General features: G+C 35.3%; 2 protein-coding genes across 4 annotated transcripts in view; one reads left to right on the top strand and one right to left on the bottom strand.

Annotated features, from left to right (window-relative positions):
* Positions 1-2,270: 2,270 nt before the first annotated feature.
* On the bottom strand, positions 2,271-6,482 carry LOC102506447 (cytochrome c oxidase subunit 7B, mitochondrial). The gene is made up of 3 exons (XM_006194127.2): positions 6,324-6,482; positions 3,742-3,866; positions 2,271-2,469 (listed from the first exon to the last, which is right to left on the bottom strand). Exons 1-3 carry the CDS (start codon positions 6,364-6,366, stop codon positions 2,392-2,394), a joined length of 246 nt encoding a protein of 81 aa, XP_006194189.1. The 5' UTR covers positions 6,367-6,482; the 3' UTR covers positions 2,271-2,391.
* Positions 6,483-11,161: 4,679 nt separating this feature from the next.
* Positions 11,162-18,848, top strand: part of MAGT1 (magnesium transporter 1) — a 42,013-nt gene continuing 34,326 nt past the window's right edge. The window contains exon 1 of one of the 3 annotated variants that reach the window (XM_006194128.3): positions 11,162-11,383. In XM_006194128.3, the coding sequence (XP_006194190.1) occupies positions 11,186-11,383 (198 nt within the window). In that variant the 5' untranslated portion in view covers positions 11,162-11,185. The remainder of the gene's footprint in view (positions 11,384-18,848) is intronic. The other 2 variants (XM_032474538.1, XM_032474539.1) reach the window with 2 other exon arrangements.

Here is an 18,848-nt window from a genome sequence, read left to right as displayed (position 1 = left end):
CTTTTAAGTGGGCTTCCAATTATTAGCAAGTTGGTTTGTAACTACAATATTAACATTGTGTTAAGCTTTCAAAGAAATTCACTAAAAGGTAGAAACCAGAAACAAACCTTTATCAGAAGAATATCAAATCTACTAGCTCTCTAGCTTTTATGTAAAGTATATCATTAAGAGCTGCAAGATCCTCTACATCCTTAGTCACTGAGCCTTTTCCCTCACTCTAAAACACCTCATCTCTAAATGAATCATCCCTAATCTCCCTTATCAATGAGTGAGCATACCAACACTTTTTAAATTAACTGAGCTTTCAAACAGAAGGGAATGTCCTCAAGAAGTAATCAGGTTTCCTGACGTTGAGCAGATAGTAGGTGCCCCCAAAATGCTTACTAAATGGTTAATATCACCAATAAAGTTAATACTCGTGAGTGTGAGAACTCAAAGTCTGTGCCTCTACAGCTACCACAGTACCTAGTTTTAAGTTCAATGAATTTAAAAGAACACATGCACTAAAATAAGTTTGAGTCAAACTAAGAATGGCATTTAAGACATTCATCCTAATTAAAAAATACTTCATAACCCAATAATTAACATTTGAAGGACCGGCAATGCTTCTAAAGTCACTTACCTAAATTCTTCAGGTTTTTTATAGGAACACTAATTTGACAAGCTTCACTCTCAAAGTGATGTGTCACAGGATGAGTGCATTTGTGAGGACAAAAGTTTGATTGAGTACACTAAGAAAGTTGCAAAGTCAGAATATTGTGATGACACAGAATAATTTAGACTTAAACTACAGCTTCATTTCTGGTAGTGGCCATGATAGTTTTGTTAACTACTCATCAAGACAAGATCAACCATAAAATTAAGTCTTAAAAGTATGTTCAAAGATGCTGAATAACACCACCAGGTTTTATCACACAAGGCAACACATATGCTGGCAAGTGGACAGAGACATTTTTAAAATGTCATACTATTTATTTTTGCCTATCATAATAGCTGACAATTATCACTTACCTGACAGATGTGGTACAAATCATACTGAAAATTACCTCCAGTCATTAGAAATTCTCAGTGCCAACTCAGTAACAAAAAGGGAATGTTGAAACTTCGTTACATTTTGCTTAATCGTGTCGCAGGGTTTCATGTACTTGAATACTTTAGTCCTATTTTAACATTCTTTCAAAATATAGTATTGTAATTTTATTAAATAGTGGCACTACTATATAGTTATTAATCTTGTAACCTACTTATATTGTGATGACATTCAAATCATTTCTCTTACTTAAATCATGAAATTACCGGCTTTGGTGCATTTAATGAGAAAATAGGACATATTGCCATGAAGGCATTCTTAGTATTTCACGTAAAAAGTAAACATTTTTCATGTTTGGTTAATTCCTTATCTACATCAGGTAAATTTGTAAGATTCCTAAAAGCCACTTACCCGATAACTTATAGCATCAGGTAAGTGAATTTTAGAAACCTCTCATTTAGCCAATACAGATAGGTTACTCAACTGAAATTCCATTTTCTGCTTACTTGAGCACTATCAACAAACCACTATGAGGCTTACTTCACAGCCTTTGGCCAAGGAAGTAATGAAATACATGGTGTAGATACCTTGTTTTCTTCAGTTAGTATCTTAACACGTAAAATCCAGTCATACTGAATTCAGGATAATCCACAAGTCCAAAAGTTGGTATAATTACAGAAAGCCAACAGCAGAGGTCACTAGTAGTTACACAGGCAAAAGTAAACTACATTTGACAGATCCTTTCTTTAATAACATCATAAACATCTTAAATAAATATGCTGAAAAATCTAAAGCTCTAATTAAGATAATTGTGCCAAGGGAGCCAAGGAGCTAGTCTCCAGACATCCTAGGAGTTCATTTGATAGGACCACTTCCCACAAGTCTGATGACACCTTCAGTTCTCTTGGTAGGTGTAAAAAGGACCAAACCCAATTTCAAATATAAACATAAATCAAAGGCTGAAAGCAGTGTGTGTGTGTATGTATGTGTGTATATATATATACACACCAAATTTTAAACTCAAAGATGACCTAAAATAACTCTGTGACCAGTTATTCATGGACTATAATTTCAGCCTAAAGTCAACATCCAGGTAAGATTTTCCTTTCACTCTACCTAATAGAAAAAAGCTATTCAAGAAGTAGTGCAGTGTTTTGACTTTAACATTAAAACAAAGGTTAAATAAATGAAAAGTGATCAGGCTTGGTTTCATTTACAAAATAAACAAACAAACCTACAATGAAGGCTTCAAACGTACTTTATTTTTTCAATCATTCCATATTTTAACGGGTACACAGTGCTTTTACTTGGCATCCATGAGTTGGTTTTGAAACAATTCAGTATTAAACCAGCTGGGATGATTACTGATCTCTCCATCCCTTTGGAGTGACTCTGCCAACAGGGGACAGGTTCCATTCTATTCCAATTTGTGTTGCTGCCTGTAAGAATTAAAATGCTGTCAGTTATATGTTTAAACCAGAGTCCACTCTCCCTTGGACACTATTTCTTAAAAGTGACAAAGGTACTCTGCTCTATAGGTTACAAACATTCAGAAAGTCACCAGGGATACAGTGACCTCCATGTAGGCTAAACCTAGGTGCTGTCCCAATTCTCTAGAGCAGTGCTGTCCAACAGAACTTCCAGAGATGAAGGAAATGTTCTATATCTGCATTATCCAATACAGTAGCCACTACCCACATATGGCTATTGAGCAACTAAGATGTAGCTAATATGACTAAGGAACTAAATTTTATTTAATTCAAATTCATATTTCATATTTCTACACTATCTCCTCAAAACATTGTTTCACTCTACTACAACTACCTAAATACTGCCAAAGAGCACTTCTGCAATATCCCTTCATCAAAGAGCACTTCACCTTCAAAAATGCCCCATCACACATTTGTTCAACATCTGTTTACTCTTCTAATTAAGTACACACACTTATTTTAATAGTATATCTGATTTCAGGAAGATCAAAACAAGAATGAAAAAGGCCTATTAATGAAGCATCTGATTATGAAGGCAACGGTTGATTCATATCTTTTAAAATCAACTTATATATTTATTACAACTCCAAGACTTCTACTTGTAACCAGGAAGTACAGTGACTGGTAAGTAGATTATTAAACATAAGATGTAAAAAGCTAAAATATTAAAAGCAAGTCACTTTATATTTCATCCATCAGAAATGCTGTACTCAGTTCTGAGGGTGGAATTTTAGAAGAAAGATTAAGCAAAGAAAGGCGACCCAAGATAGTGAAAACCCTGGAAACCTTGGGAACAAAAAAATGACCAACAGAACTAAGAATGTTTAATCTGAAAAGATCCAGTAAACATGATAGGAATTTTCTAATATCTAATGATTTATACATGGAAATAGGATCAGAATTTCTGCGTTGCTACAGAATGATGGGTAAAATGAAGGAAGGAGATTTTAACTCAACATAAGATCTTTTTAACAGCTACACAATATGGAAAGGACTGTCTTGTAATCCACTAAGCAACTTGTTATTGGAAATGTTAAGAACAGATGATGGATGAATGCTCAATGTTGAGGAAGAAATTCCTGCACTGGGTGGGTAATTAGAAAATCTCTAAAGCCCCTCCTAACTAGAAATGTATACTACTGTGTGAAAACATTTTGAATACATGAACTAAGTGGGAATAAAAGGCATCTAATACAGAGATTATCAATCAGTAGTACTTACATATGTCCATACAGCAATACAAAAAGTGGCTCCACTAGCTAATACAGCATTACCATATTTGTCATGGAAATCAGGTGCCCGTTTCTGGTGGCTCTGCCTTGCCACTGTTTGCTGAATGCTTCGAACTTAAAGGGAAAAAAAAGAATACAGGAGCATATCTATCAATTATCAGGCAAAGAGAACATACGTGTAATTGATACTGCCACTCAGGAAAGACAAGGAAGTTAACTTTACAGTATAACGCAGCGTAATAAAATGTTAAAACATACTGAAGGTAAAAGCGAAGTAGCAAACTTTGAAATGCTTCACAAACAAGATGAATTGACAGATGGATTGATACATGGTCTAACAAATATAGCAAAATGTTAATTGTAGAATCTATGTGGTGGGTATGTGGGTGTTCAAAATATAATTCTTCCAAATTTTCTGTACGTCTAAAATTTTTCATAATAAAATGTTGGGGGGGCAAAGAACAGACGATGTAACATTCACAACAAACTGGTATTTGTATAACCTCTGAACATGGATCCTACTTCATTAATTTGAGTATTTATGACTTCAATTTTCACTAAAGTTTACTCAGCAGTGCTCAACAAGTTACAACATAAAAGGGTAAATAAACTCAAAATGAACTTTGAAAGCACACTAAATGTTTATGACCTTAAAATTACAAAAAGAAACTCGAAAAACTAGAGTAATCTTGATTTTTTTTAAAAAAGCAACTAATGAATACAGCACCATGTTAAATGAAATGGGGTATATGAAAATGTGGAATACACAGACCCTGTCCTCATGTAACTTGCAGTCTAGAGGAAGGTATTAGACATATAGACACAAACCACAATAATACAAAGAAGAAGAATGTTAGCTAAGCACTTTGAATAGCAGGTAGGATTTTGTTATGCAGACGTGGGAAAGGGGAACCTGAAAAATGGCAGAGACAGAAAACCCAGTGTACTAGAAAATCAATTACCTTGAAGGACAAGGTATATAGATTAGTAACAGGAGGTAAAACTAGAAAGGTTCTTGGAGGGCCACTTTTCTGGTAGGGGCAAAAGTTTTTCAGCAGAATGACAACATTAAAACTTTGCTCTTTACTATTATTTTAGTAGAGTTTTCAAACTGCCTCTGGAGGAACTTAGGAGGGCCTGAGAAAGAGCCAAGACTGGAAAATGCATATTTCCAGCTGTTTTTCAATTCCCCTCCAATCTAAGCAGCAGATCCTTATTGTTTTAGAGCCTCAAAAGGTACTTAAGTATGTAATGAAAGACGTACTAAATAAAGAAATAGCAATGTTGCCGATTCACTAGCACTTAAGAATTTAAGAATATAATGGCTTCTATGTGATAAATGGATTATTTCGGGATAGTTATTTGACCATTAATGGTTTCTTCTCTTAAGCGCCTTACAGTCTTTTTTTCCACCTTTAGTCACACTTGGGATGAGCAAATTTACAAACGTTTCACAATATATTCTGCTCTAGAGCAGTTAAAAAGAGAGTGTGTGAATTCCACATTGGGGGAAAAAACCCTCAAATCCCCTTTCCTGAAGTACAAGGCCCTACTTGCTCAGAGGGCAAAGAAAATAAGATTACCAAGCAATTCTGCAACACCTCATAACCTCAACATTTAGGTCACCAAAGTGGATTTCTTTAGACTCCTTCTCTGTGACAAGAAATGGTTCAGTTACCACCTATTGGTAATCTCATATAATTCTCAACAACTCTATGAGGTAGGTATTATTTACTAAGCCCTTATTTTACAAAGGAGGAAAATGAAGTTCAGAGAGGTTAAATCATTTGCCCAAAGTGAGATAATACACATGGCTTTTGGAATATGAGAAAACAGTCGGTCAACTATTTTTTGGTTATTGTCAAAGGGGCTTGAGTGTTCAGAACACAATCTAGTAATACCTCCAATGACTCTGTAAACAGAAAATTAAAAGATGGCTAAAGAAGCTAAATGGAAATTCCTTAAGGTCACTTTCATTGTAAAACTGCTCACTTTACTCAAGGTCACCTTCAGTACAAATCAAGTTCGGAAATGAATTTTCTTTCTCCAATCTAAAGAATTCTCAATACATAATGCTGGTCTCAAAATTTCCCTATACTTGCCAAACTTTTAGATAAGAAAAAAAAATGACCACAATTATTCAGTTAATAATCCACAAGTAACATATAATCGGCAGGCCTACCATTTAGGTTGTCTCCCTGCAATGAAACCAGAATTGGCGAGGAGGCTCTTATACTTGCAGGTAAATGTATGGCAAAGCTAAAATTTACGAAATTACTTAAGGAACGAGATGTGTTCACCAAGTGTCTCCCCTGAAGTCGTAGGTTACTGAATAATAAGGAGCAGCCAGGTTATGACTCCAGTAACAGAAAGAGAACTGGGAACCGAAACAGAAACGCTGAGTGATTAGATTAATATTAAGGACATCTTCCCCCATTACTTAGGGCGAGGTGGGAGACAGCATTTAGAATTATACAGTCGGTATGCAAGTGGAAGGAAAGGGCATGAGAGCCCACGAGGACAAATGGATAAAAGCCCGTTGGAAATGGTTTGCTCACAATTTTTGCTCACCTCCGAGACGACTTAGTGCGTTTCTGGCCAAGGGAAACATCATGAAGCGGACGACAGAACTGCGGCAACTGCAGCTGCTGGTTTCTCGCAACTTCAGGTCAAGTACCCTTGCAAAGAGCCCTGAAAAACAAAATGGCTTTCAGCTGCGTTCTTTAAAAAGATTTTTAAGAAATCTCGCGAGACCTGTAAAAACCTATAGAAATAGGCATCCTCTTTACAGCACAGGAAGATAAAGGCCTTTTGGGAAATGTAGTTTCACGCTTTATAAATGACGTATTACGGTACTTAACTGAAGAATGAGAGAATCCCCTGCTTTGAAGCGAGGTTTAGGGCTCTTAGAGGAGAGCTGAGACACTGATCTTAGACTGAGTCATCAAAGGCACCAACTTCAAGATACTGTTTCAGAGGCTTGAGCTTGTATCTCGCTTCACACGAGCAGTACTTTCTGTTCCCTCCAAACTTCCTTCACTTCATTAATTTTTTTTGGTTTCCTGTTACTATCTACTAATTCGTTTAACTTTTAATTTTGAAATAATTTCAAGTCATAAGGAAAGTTGCAAGAACAGTAAAAAGAATCCTTAATATATAGATAAATATATGATAAAGCAAATTTAACCAATTGCTGTTTGTAAAATATTGATGGTGGGTGTTCAGAGTACAACTCTCACTTTTTCTGTATGTTTGGATGTTTTCATAATAAAATATTTGTGGTGAGAGGAAGAATTTCTGTATACCCATTACCAAGGTACACCACTTGGTAATATCTTGCCACGTTTTCTTTGTGTGTGTATAAATATACATGTATATATACACATGTATTTTCTGAACCACTTGAGAATAGCTTGCATACATCATGTTCTTTTACCTATTAATATTTAAGGGTTCATTTCCTAAGAGGAAGCTATTCTCTTTCATAACCAGAGTGCAGTTATTAAATTCAGAAATTTTAATATTGATACAAGTCATATTCAAATTTCACCAATTACTCCAATGTCTATCCAGAATTCAATCCAGTTCCCTGTATTGAACTTAGTTATTATGTGTCTTTAGTCTCCTTTAAATTGAATAGTTCTTCAGCCTTTCTTTCTCTTTCATATCATTAATTTTTTTCTTACTACAGGTAAGTTTTACTTTCTCAGTTTTACATATGAAGGAAGTGAGGTGCAGAATCAAGATTAGGCAATTGTAAGCAGCAGAACTGGTAATGGTCCTTCTGACTCCACAGATCTGTGCCCTGTAATATATTTGAAGAGTACAGGCCAGTTATTTTGTAAAGCTTTCCTCAAATTTTGTGTGCTTTATGTTTCCTCATAATTAGATTCAGTTAATACACTTCAGGCAGGAATACTGCATAACAGATGTGTCTTCTTAAGGCATTTTATCAGGAATCTTGTAATGTTAGATTATTAGTAATGCCAACTTTAATCATTTGGTCAAAAGAGTGGCCTCCAAGTTCCTACACTATAAGGTTACTGTTTTTCTCTTTGTAATTAATAAGTAAGGTGAAGAATACATTGAGACTATGTGTAGATCCTGTTCTTCATTGAACTTTCACCCACTAGTTTTTGTATCCATTGGTGATTTTTGCCTAAGTCAATTATTAGCATGAAAGTTGCAAAATGGTGATTTTCTAACTTTATCATTCCTTCCATACTTAATACTGGGTGTTCTACTACAAAGAGGATTTTTTTTTAATGGAGGTACTGGGGATTGAACCCAGGACCTTGTGCATGCTATCCACTCTACCACTGAGCTGTACTCATGCGCTACAGGCAGGAATTTTATCTTCTCTCCTATTTATTCATTATCAGTGTGGATTCATGGATTCCATAGGTTTTAATCCATTGCTATCATGATTTTTTTAAATGCTCAATATTCCCAGATGTGGTCAGTAGGATTCCCTTCAAGCTAGCTTGTATATCTTTTTTTGACATGTCTCCATCTTTTTTTTTTTTTTTTTTTTTTTTTTTGGTGGTAGGGGGGCATCTTTATTTTCTGACACAAGATGTTCAAGGCTCATCTTGTACTTTCCCTGCCCAGTACTGGGATCAGCCATTTTCCAAAGGAGCCCTAATTTCTTTTAGGGGTGGCATTTAGCAACCTAGATTTGGCACTAAGTTTGCTCATGGATATTGGAGTGTCATTACTTCTAGTCCTTTCCGTGAATAGAGCTAGGAATATATGTTATAAATGATAAATTTATACTAATACCTCCAATTCCAGTCCAACCCCCAAAAGTTCTTTTTTACTTTCACTTATTTCATATTTGTATCTCCCTTCTTCCACAATGAGAATCCTGGCTCTCAACATCAATGTTTTTATATATTACATTACACATAGTACATTTTTAGAATATTTATATCACTACAAAAAACAACCCTAATTAGTTAGTTTAAGATTTGCTGGTAGTTTTTTTTTTCTTTAGACTCGTGGTATATAATCAAAGTAGTGTGCTCATAAATAATTCAGATTTGTTCTTTCTTTCTTTAGTGTGGTTGTTTTTCATTTGAAATAGAGTTGGGTTCCCTTTTTTATTTGTATTCAATTTAAGGTTCAATTTAAGGGTTTTTTCCAGTCTTATTGATCCGATTTTTTTCAGTTTTAATTTATTTTAGAAATTGTAGTAAAATATACATAACATAAAATTTACCATTTTAACCATTTTTAAGTGTACAGTTCAGTGGCATTAAGTACATTTACATTATTGTACAACCATCACCACCATCCATCTCCAGAACCTTTTTCATTTAGCAAAACCACATGATTCAGTTCTACACATTAAAAAAAATTAGCATTATTCCAAAAGTCAAAACTGTACAAACTGGTGTACTTAGAGAAGTGTCATTCCCTCCCATAACCGTTCCACTTCATTTCCTCCACCTCCTGTAGTTAACCAATTTCATTAGTTTCTGGTTTAAGCTTACTGTGTTTCCTCTTACAAAAACAGGCAAATATGTATATATTTTCTTATTTCCTCCTCTATTTTACACAAATGTAGCATAATAGGTATGTATTTTTGCATTTGGTTTTTTTCACTTTAACAATAGATCTTGAAAATCCGTATCATTTACACAGCTCTTCCTCTTTCCTTTTCTTTACAGTTGAGAAATACTACATGGTATTTATGTACAATAGTATATTCTCCTATATTTGAACATTTAGGTAGTTTTAAGCCTATTTCAATTACAAATAGTGCTGAAATGAATAACTTTCTGCACATATATTTTCTTATTATTGGAATAGATTCCTAGAGGTGGTGTTGCTGGATCAAAGGCTAAATGCATTAGATATTGTTAAGTTACACTACATTTTGCATTCCCACCAGTAATGTATGAGGGTGACTGTTTCCCCCCAGACTTGATGACAGCATGTACTGAATTTTTGCCAAAACGATAGGTGAGATTCCTCTGTGTACTTAAGAAACTTACCTTAATTTTTATTTGTTAAGTTTACATGCAGATAAATTCACTCTTTTAGTGTATGGTTCTGAGTTTTGACAAATGCATACAGCGTGTAACCACCTCAACAGTTAAGAGAAAAGCTGCATTCCCACAAAAATCTCCCTTTGTAGTCAACCCCTCTACCCACCTCACGGCCTTAATAGCCACTGATCTGTTTTCTGTCCCTATGAATTTGCCTTTCCAGAATATCATGTAAATTGAATCATATAGCATGTCTGTGTGTTTTTTTTTCATGTTTCTTATGTCTGTAAACTTTTTAATTTTTTTCATATCTGTAGATCACATCTCTTCAAAACTAGCTATTTTCCCTTCCATAACCATCTCTTTGTCTTTCCAGCATGATGAAATTATTTTCCCGTGTGTGCGTGTGTGCGTGTGTGCGTGTGTGTGTGTGTTTCCCAGCAGGGCCTAAAAGAAAGGTCATATGATATTCCACAACATCAAAATAAATCCAAATTATAGGCAATTGATTTTGTTGGTGTTTTTCCTCTTGAGTATATTATTATTCTCCAGTAAAATCATCCCAGTTTTACAACCCACCATGATAAACAGAACTGGGCCAAATAAATGGAAACTTTGGCTATGCAGGATTTTTTTTTTCTATTCCGTATGTAGGATTTAAAAAAATTTTTGAAGATAACGGAATTGGATTTAATGAAAACTGATTATGACACAAAAACTTTAGAAAGACAAAAGTGCTTTCTTACAACCTTAGCTTTGCGTCCATCCCTCAAACAAAACAATGACAAGTTAAAAAAAAAATTTGCTGTTTATAACCGAAATTTAAGTCCTTGTTGGTGCTTAATTAATAAATTTAAAAGTTTAATTTAAAAAAATACCATGAATAAACACTTTAGGAAATAACTCGATCTCGGCTCTCTTCAGCGCACGTCGCACAGTTCATGGGACACAGGAGGTGTTCAACAAACTCTTGTTCGTTCACTTTAAAAAATCTCCCTCATTAATATTATTTTTGCTTTCCTGCTTTTACTTGTTTTTTTAATTTGAAATACCTTGGAGGCCGAGCGAGGGACTTAGCTCCTATCAATCGTTGCTGGGTCTAGTGTTTCGAGAATATTATAGAAAGAGGTGGATTTCAAACACTTCTTAAGTGAGTCCGGCGGGAAAAGACTCAGTAATCTCAAACTGTCGTGGACTCCGAACAGCCGCAAGCTTCACAACTGCGCAGGCGCGTCTGAAGAGCCGCTAAACGCGCCAGCTTTACGTATAATAAAAGGGGCGGTCCATCATCCTTAGCGGACCAATGAAAGACCTCCAGATTATCCTTTTTCTATTGGCTAACGGAGACCAATTAGAAGTGAGCCGTTTTTTAGCGGGCGTCTAGCTGTACAGCGTCGTGACGTAATGTGAGGGGACTGCAGGCAGGGCTGAGCTGGACCAATGAGGAGGGTCAAGGGGCTGGTTTGCCTGTTCTCACGCCCAACCTTCAGACCCAGCCCCAGGAAAGTTTCCTTTCTAGGAGGGAGAGAAGCGAACATGGCAGCGCGTTGGTGGCTTTGGTGTGTCTCTGCGACCATGGCGGTGGCACTGCTGCTCGTTTACGGGGTTCCTTCAGCCTCTGCCCAGAGAAAGAAGGAGGTGAGAACGCTGTTTCCAACAACACGGGCTTTTCACAAGGAGTGGGGCTTGAGAGGGTCTGTTTTGTCATTCCTTATCCTTTTTCCCCGCCGATTCTGTGTCTTTAGTTGCTCCAGTTCCGCCGTTTTTGGAGTTGAGGGGTTCGCGAGAGAAGAAATTGTAACATTTTGTCTTCTAGGATTGTAGAGTCTGAGAGTGAGGTTAGGTAGGTGACAGCCTGGCTTTTGTAGGATAATACAAAAGGATTATCCTACAGAATCCTTGTAGGCTATACACAGCTACGAGTTTTGACACTTCTTTGAGTATGGGCCTTGTCAGGTGGTGGAGGGAAGTTTCGACTTTAGGGCTAGGGGTAGAAATAACTGAGTCTCTCTATTGTCAGTGAATGTAACTCCCTTTTAGACGTATAAAAGCTATATATTTTGTAGCATTTTCACTTCGTTTTAATGTGAGGATTAAACTGAAGAACGAAACTGTGCCAAATTTATTTCATTGTCCAAATAATTGATTCAAAGCAATTTACCGGAGTGAAGCTCTTAAACCATATTCAATCATTTACCAAATATCAAGCGTTCCAGACACTGTTCTAGGAGCTTGGTATACATAAATGAACAAAACTTAGATACCCCCTTGTGGAATTTACTGGCTTTGCTAAGCGTAGGAGATAGAATATTCTTTACTCACCATTAAGCAATCCAAGCTGAGGAATTTTAACCTTGTTTTGAAACATTTGTGACTTAGAGCCGTATGCTCTTAAGAGCTTTATAGATTACTAGCAATTATTTATGCTCTCTAATTTTATAAATGTGGAAAATCATGTCCTAAGCTTACACAGTTAACTGTTGCAGAACAAGGACTAAAATACTAGGTCAGGCAGTCTTACACTATTTCCTGTACATTCTGTGCTGCCTCTAGTACACAATACCTGTACATGGACTTTAAAAATACCATTTAAACATCTCAGATGCTTGTCAACTTGAGCTGAATTTTAAAAAACCTACCCTCTCTTTTTCTGAATATTTGTACTATTCCATAAGAAAAAAAATAAGCTAGCAAATTAAAACAAGTTACTTACTAGATTGGCAAAAAGTAAAATTAAAATATACAATACACTGGGACTAGAAATCGATGTGCCTTTTTAAGCGGGGTCGAAGCCATTTTTATATGGAAAACAAGATGTAGAGCAATACATAGTTTTATATTCTAAAGGCCTTTTATGTTTTAAAAAAACTACACGTAACTGTCTATATAGAGAGAGAAACCTTCGTAAGGATATATACAACAGTCCGTTAATAGTGGATATCTCTGGGTAGCTGGGATTGTTCATTAGAGGAACACTTTAACTTTTTACCTTATGTGCTGGTATTGTCTAAATTTCTACAACAACCACCTACTCTTTTTTAATTAAAAAAAAAGTGAAGATTTTTTAAAACTAGTGTATCTACCATTACATTATTTTTTTAACATTTTTTATTAAGTTATAGTCACTTTACAATGTTGTGTCAATTTGGAAATTGTGTAGAGCATAATTTTTAAGTTATACATGAACACACATATATTCATTGTCACATTCTTTTTTTCCTGTGAGCTACAACAAGATCTGGTTGCCAAGGGGGAGGAGGGTGGGAAGGGACAGACTGGGAGTTCAAAATTTGTAGATACTGACAGGCATATGTAGGATAAATAAACAAGATTATACTGTATAGCACAGGGACATATATACCATTACATTATTTATTCATTTAACCTCTCACTAAACTAGAAGCAGAAAGGCCTAGCAGGGGATAGATTACTTTTAAAAGGAATCAGCAATGAATTATGTATTTTAAAATTGTTAACATGGTGGATTTTATGTTATGTGAATTTTATTCTAACTCCCTTCCTATCATGCCCACCTTTCAAGACACTTATCACTATTGCTATAACTGCCTAACTGGTTGTCCTTGAACTCACCCTTAACAGTGTTGCCAGAGATGCTTAACCTGAATAACTGAAAACCAAAAGGTTTAAAAACCTGTTTTGCAAAGTATAAAAGGGCTTCTGTAGCCTGTCCCTGGTCTGCTTCTTCCAGGCTTATCTCACTTCAAGCTCCTCCCTGTACTAGTCATACTGAATTATCTGCCTGCCTTGATCTTTCTATACTCTCTTTTAAGTGTTTATACTTGCTGGGGTATCTCCCTTCTTCTCTGTCACCTCACTCCCTCAATGACCTGAGGGTTTCTACTATTCAAGTCTTAGCTCAAACATTGCCTTCTTCCTCAACTAAGCTTTTCCTGGTCCCCCCAGGTGAACTGAGATGAGTTCAGCGCATTGTATTGTCATTGTTTAGATACCAGTCTTTCCCATTAGACTGTGAGCATCTTGAATACAGATACTTTTTTTTTATTGAGGTATGGTTGCTTTACAGTATTGTATAACTTTCAGATGTACAATGTTTTTTAAGTTTTTTAAATTTTAAAAAATTTTCAGGTGTTCACAATTTTTAAAGACTATACTCCATTTATAGTTATTATAAAATATTGGTTATGAATGCAGACACTTTAAAATGAATTTTCTTTCCATCACACCCAGCAGTGTCTGTCAGTAAACATCTAATTAATTAATTAATTAATTGTGTGGATATAGAGTTAGGAATCTTCTTTCACTTGCACATTTATTTTGGTTTCACAATCTAAAATTGGATTTTCTCATCAGTAAACAAGGAATAAATATGGGTTGGTAAAGTTGTTTTAGTTTTTACCCCTTTCCCCTCTAACTAAGAATGTTTCAGGCTGTTTTTAAAAAAAAGATTACTGTGATACTACTTAGAGACGGTTTAAAAATATTTTTAAAAATATATTTCTTTTTGTGTGAAAATTAAAGGAGATGAGGGTTGTACTTTGCCTAATGCAGTATTTGACATATAGCAGATATTAGATGAACTTTAGAGAATAAAATAAGATTATGTTCCTCTGCAGTATAAAACTTTTTTCAACTGATCTTTTTGTATTGTTTTTATGAAGGTTATTCAGAAAATGAAATTACCTGCATATTTTGACGCAGGCTATTATTGGAAAAACTGTATTCTCTGACGTTGCTTGGAGAACTGACACATGAAAGTGTCACATGCACAAAGCCCCCTGCAATTCTTTAGAAAATGCCTTATTACCAAGAACCAAAGGCTTGGTAGCATTGCAAAGCAAACAAATTGAGACACCCCCCCCAAAACAAAACATCAAGGAGAGGGGACAGTGGTATATCTTAGCACTGTCCAGGAAGTAGGTGAACCAAGAATGGAGCAGATGGCATTTAAGGATTACAAATACTCTTGTCTCTGTTCACTGTCTTTCTCCTTCTGTCATTATCTGCCAATTATGTTTCCAGATCTGTTCAGTCTCAGTCTTAATTTAAGGATAGAGTTGGAAATGTATTGCTTAACTTGGAATTTTTTAACTAGCATTTATAGGCTAGTGGATTATTAGGAAAGCTGAAAGTATCAAGAATTTTTATCAATAAACCCTGATGGTGTAGAACAAAGATATAATGATATGAGTTTGGAGGGGGAGGGAGGTGCATTTTAGAGGAATTCAGACTGGTGATGCTTAGCTTTATTCTGAAATTCAAAAGAAATCTTAATAGCAGGATCAGAGTTTAGCTTTAAATGATAGTGGATTCCCATATGCTGTCTTTGATGAGTGATATTCAGTGATAGTAGGAGAATTTGTAGTTGTTAAGGCTTAATCTACTTTGCTAGATTTAATTGAAATAAATACTATGCAAGCAGGTAGAATAAAATTAAACTGTTGTCTCACTGCCCTTTCTTGGTCCTCTTAATCCCTTGTAGTCCTAAAATTTTCATCATACTTGATTATTGCTAACAGAATTAAAGAGATTAATTGACTTCCTGTTAGTGGGATTATTTTGTGACCGTACTGCTTTAAAGGTTTCAAGAGAAGAGAGAGAATTGAGGCTTACGTAACTTTGTGGTGAGTATTATATTTTAATTGTGAATATTATTGCTCCTCTTTTTGTTTTATTTGAATGATTGAAAGTAATGTACTCTAAGAAGGGGAGAAATCAATTGATTGTGAACGACTTTGCTTATAAATTTAATGTTTTGTCATAGTAAGCTTGTATTTTGTTTTGAGTAAATATATCCAATACAAATTTAAAAAGCTGGACGGATGTATTTTCTTAAATGTTTTTAAAACTGTTAGTGGAAAAAGTATTTCCAGTAGGAGCTGTTTCCAAACCAATTGCTTTTTTGAGTTGCTGAGTTCACTTGATAAACCTCTTACCTTTATGTACTATAGTCCTTGGAAAATGTGTTTCTTACTAATAACTTTGTTATTATTATTATTTTTTTAACTTTTCTTTAATTCTTTTTTGGGGGGAGGTAATTAGGTTTATTTATTTACATTTTTTTTAGTGGGGGGTCATTAGGTTTGTTTATTTATTTAAAGGAGTTACTGGGGATTGAACCCAAGACCTCTCGCATGCTAAGCACACACTCTACCACTGAACTATATCCCTCCCTTACTAATAACTTTAAATTATTGAATAGTAAATAAAAGGACCTGAAGGGCACAGGTGACATTTTAATCCTTTACTTTTGAAGGTTGTGAGTTTGGAAGATAAAGGAATATCTGAAGTGTGAATAGTGGGACTTAGTGGAGAGGCTATAGAAAAACAAAATTTTTATTTCTGAGCCATAGTTTTCAGTCCCCAAACTATCAGCTCTTGACAACGGATGAGAAGCACCCTAAGGAAGAAGTTTCTTCGGTACTAGAGATTTACTCTGATCAAGAGAACTTGTAACTCAAATGTGAAGAAAAGAGAAATTCCTTTAAAAAATCGTTTAATATTAAAAGACAAGAGGACTAGCAAAAGAAGTGTCTAGGAACTATTAACGTGTTATATTTGAGTTATCTAGAATATATAACATTCTTCAACCATTTCAGGTCAATCTAGAGTCTACAATGACTTTTCAAAATGAAACCTTAGGGGGCTTTTGAAACTGTAAACTTCAGCTCACCAAGGTCACTTTCTAAAGTGAAAATCCTTTTTAGGGGAATGATTGTGGAGTAACAAAAGAAAGGTGGGTGGGGTGGCATGGCTAGGTTTGAGTTACAAGCTATATCATTGAATCCTTACCTGTAGAAAGAACACCGAACTGTTTCCCTCACCAGACCATAGGGAGGTGCACTGTCCAGCTGGGTGTTAAGCCCACTTGTGGCCTTCTTTTGCATACCGCCTGTTAAAAACATACACACTTGTTCTTTGGTAGTTAATTGGCTTAACTCTACTGGAAGTTAAAACTCTAGCCACTGGGGAGATTGCATTGCTCTGGGGCACCTTCAGTCAGAGGAAAGCTCAACTGCACCAGGACTCCTAGAAAATTGCCCAGGTTTATGCTGAATTCCTTTACACTTTCTCTTCCGCTTTCTTTTCAGTCTTTACACACATTCTTTGCTTACAGGCTGTCTTGCTGTTGTTATCTATTGTTTCACAAATGTGTGTTTTGAATTCCTGGCTCCACTGTGAAGTTCTTAGGAAAAGAGAACAACTTTCAGACCCCAGGTTCTCTGCCCTGCCCTGGAATTGGGAGGAGAGTGTGAGGGAGGAGCAGTGGCTCAGGGTTGGACTGGAGCCTGAGTGGGCAGCAAAAAAAAAGAAATTATTTTTAATAATGGTGTATTTTTTCCTGCTATTCATAATTCGAATTGCTTAATGTTTATTTCATTTCCCTGTGTTATGCATAGAAATTTATATAACATGTAGTCCTTGCCCGTAAGAATTAAAATGTAGAGAAAACTTCAGTGTATAAAGAATCACTTAGGGTACATGTTAAAATTCCATAATCTTGGAACCTACTCTAGACCTGAATCAAATTTATTGGAGGATGAAACCTAGAAGTCTGTACTTTTTACAGGCTCCTTTATACTAGCTTCATTTTGAGAAACACAAGCCTAGGAAGTTTATTATCCCTTATGCTAAGGACTTGTGAAGGTTTTATTTACTTTATCATCAGATCTTTCTTTTATATTGTGTTCTGGTCAGGAATGAATAAAGATATTTTTGAATACATAATAAGATTATAAAAGCTTAAATAGTACTATGAAAATCCTTTTCAGTTTAAAACAGTGGTTCTCAACAAGGGAGTGGGTAATTTTACTTCCCAAGGGTTATCTGGCAATGTCTGGAGACATTTTTGGTTGTTGCAGCTGGGGGTAGTGATGCTACTGGCATCTAGTGGGTGGAGGTCAGTGATGCTGCTCAACATCGTGCAATGTGCAAGACAGCTCCCCACAACAAAGAATTATCTGGCCGAGGACATCAGTAATACTGCTGTTGAGAAACTGGTTTAGAATGAGCTGTTTGAATCCTAGCTCTGTTTCTTACTAACTGTGGCACTTTGGCCAAGTTGCTTAACCTCGCTGATCCTGTTTATTCAACATTTAAATGAACTAAAAATGGAATATTTAACCTCATAGTGTTGTTTTGAGGATTGAATTAAATACTCTCTATAAGGAGAGAAGTTGCTGCCTGATGCATATATATTGGACATTACAAATAGTAGCTGTTTTTTAAAAAAATCATAATTTTTTTCCTTTGTTTTTCTGGGGGAGGTGATTAGGTTTATTTACTTATATTTTTAATGGAGGTAGTGGGGATTGAACCCAGGACTTCTTATATGCTAAGCACACTCTCCACCACTGAGCTAATCTCCCCCCTCCTCCGTAGCTATTACTTTCTCCATAAAATCAATTCAAGATAGGCTTACTTTAAGATATATTAAAATGTTAAAAGATTAGATCATTGTGAATAAGGATTGTAACTTCTAATTATCATGTCCCAGACTATGTTCATGTACTTTTATTGTAAGAATTTAAAACTAGTTCCTCTTTCATTGTGATATGTCTTTAGTTCATTTTAAAGAAAATGAACTCAGAAAGTAATCTAATGCCTCTGTATTAAGCAGTCTTTTGAGGTGGTAATCCCATTTTATAAGAGCTTTAAAGAGAACTTGTAATTCCTTTGAACTAATTTCTTCTACTTGGCAAGTTATTTGGGGATTGAATAGCCAGAAATCTGGTCTTTCCAGTTTGTTAATAAATAGGAAGAGGAAAATTGTAAGTTTTTTACATAGACCTCATTTTAAAAGTCTATTCAAGACTTTTTGTTTAAGAAGACTCCACATGTGTATAGCTAATTCAAAACATATTTGTTTTATGGGAATGGTCATATATCTATATGATTGAATAGAGATACGCTATATGAAACTATACCTCTTACTGCTTTACATTTTTTTTCTAAAATAGCCCCAAATAGAATCTGTAGCTATGTTGAATAAAATAGCCAGATTATGTTTGAATTTGCTGGTAACTATCAAATTTAATTTGAAAATATAACAAAATTAATGACTGCTTTAAAATGTGGAATGCATATTTTTAAAATATGAACCAAATTATTCTCTGAGCTGTGA

Source organism: Camelus ferus, chromosome X (genome assembly GCF_009834535.1).
Source record: "Camelus ferus isolate YT-003-E chromosome X, BCGSAC_Cfer_1.0, whole genome shotgun sequence".
Lineage (NCBI taxonomy): Eukaryota > Metazoa > Chordata > Mammalia > Artiodactyla > Camelidae > Camelus > Camelus ferus.
The sequence above is the reverse complement of the archived record's forward strand: the minus strand, read 5'-3'. Positions and strand labels throughout refer to the sequence as shown.

Excerpts from the sequence above, each read along its gene's own strand:
- LOC102506447 (XM_006194127.2), bottom strand. The coding sequence starts at position 6,366 with ATGATGTTTCCCTTGGCCAGAAACGCACTAAGTCGTCTCGGAG. Across the intron at positions 3,867-6,323 it reads CGCACTAAGTCGTCTCGGAG|TTCGAAGCATTCAGCAAACA; the intron begins GTGAGCAAAAAT and ends TTTCCCTTTAAG. Across the intron at positions 2,470-3,741 it reads GTATTGCTGTATGGACATAT|GCAGCAACACAAATTGGAAT; the intron begins GTAAGTACTACT and ends TAATTCTTACAG.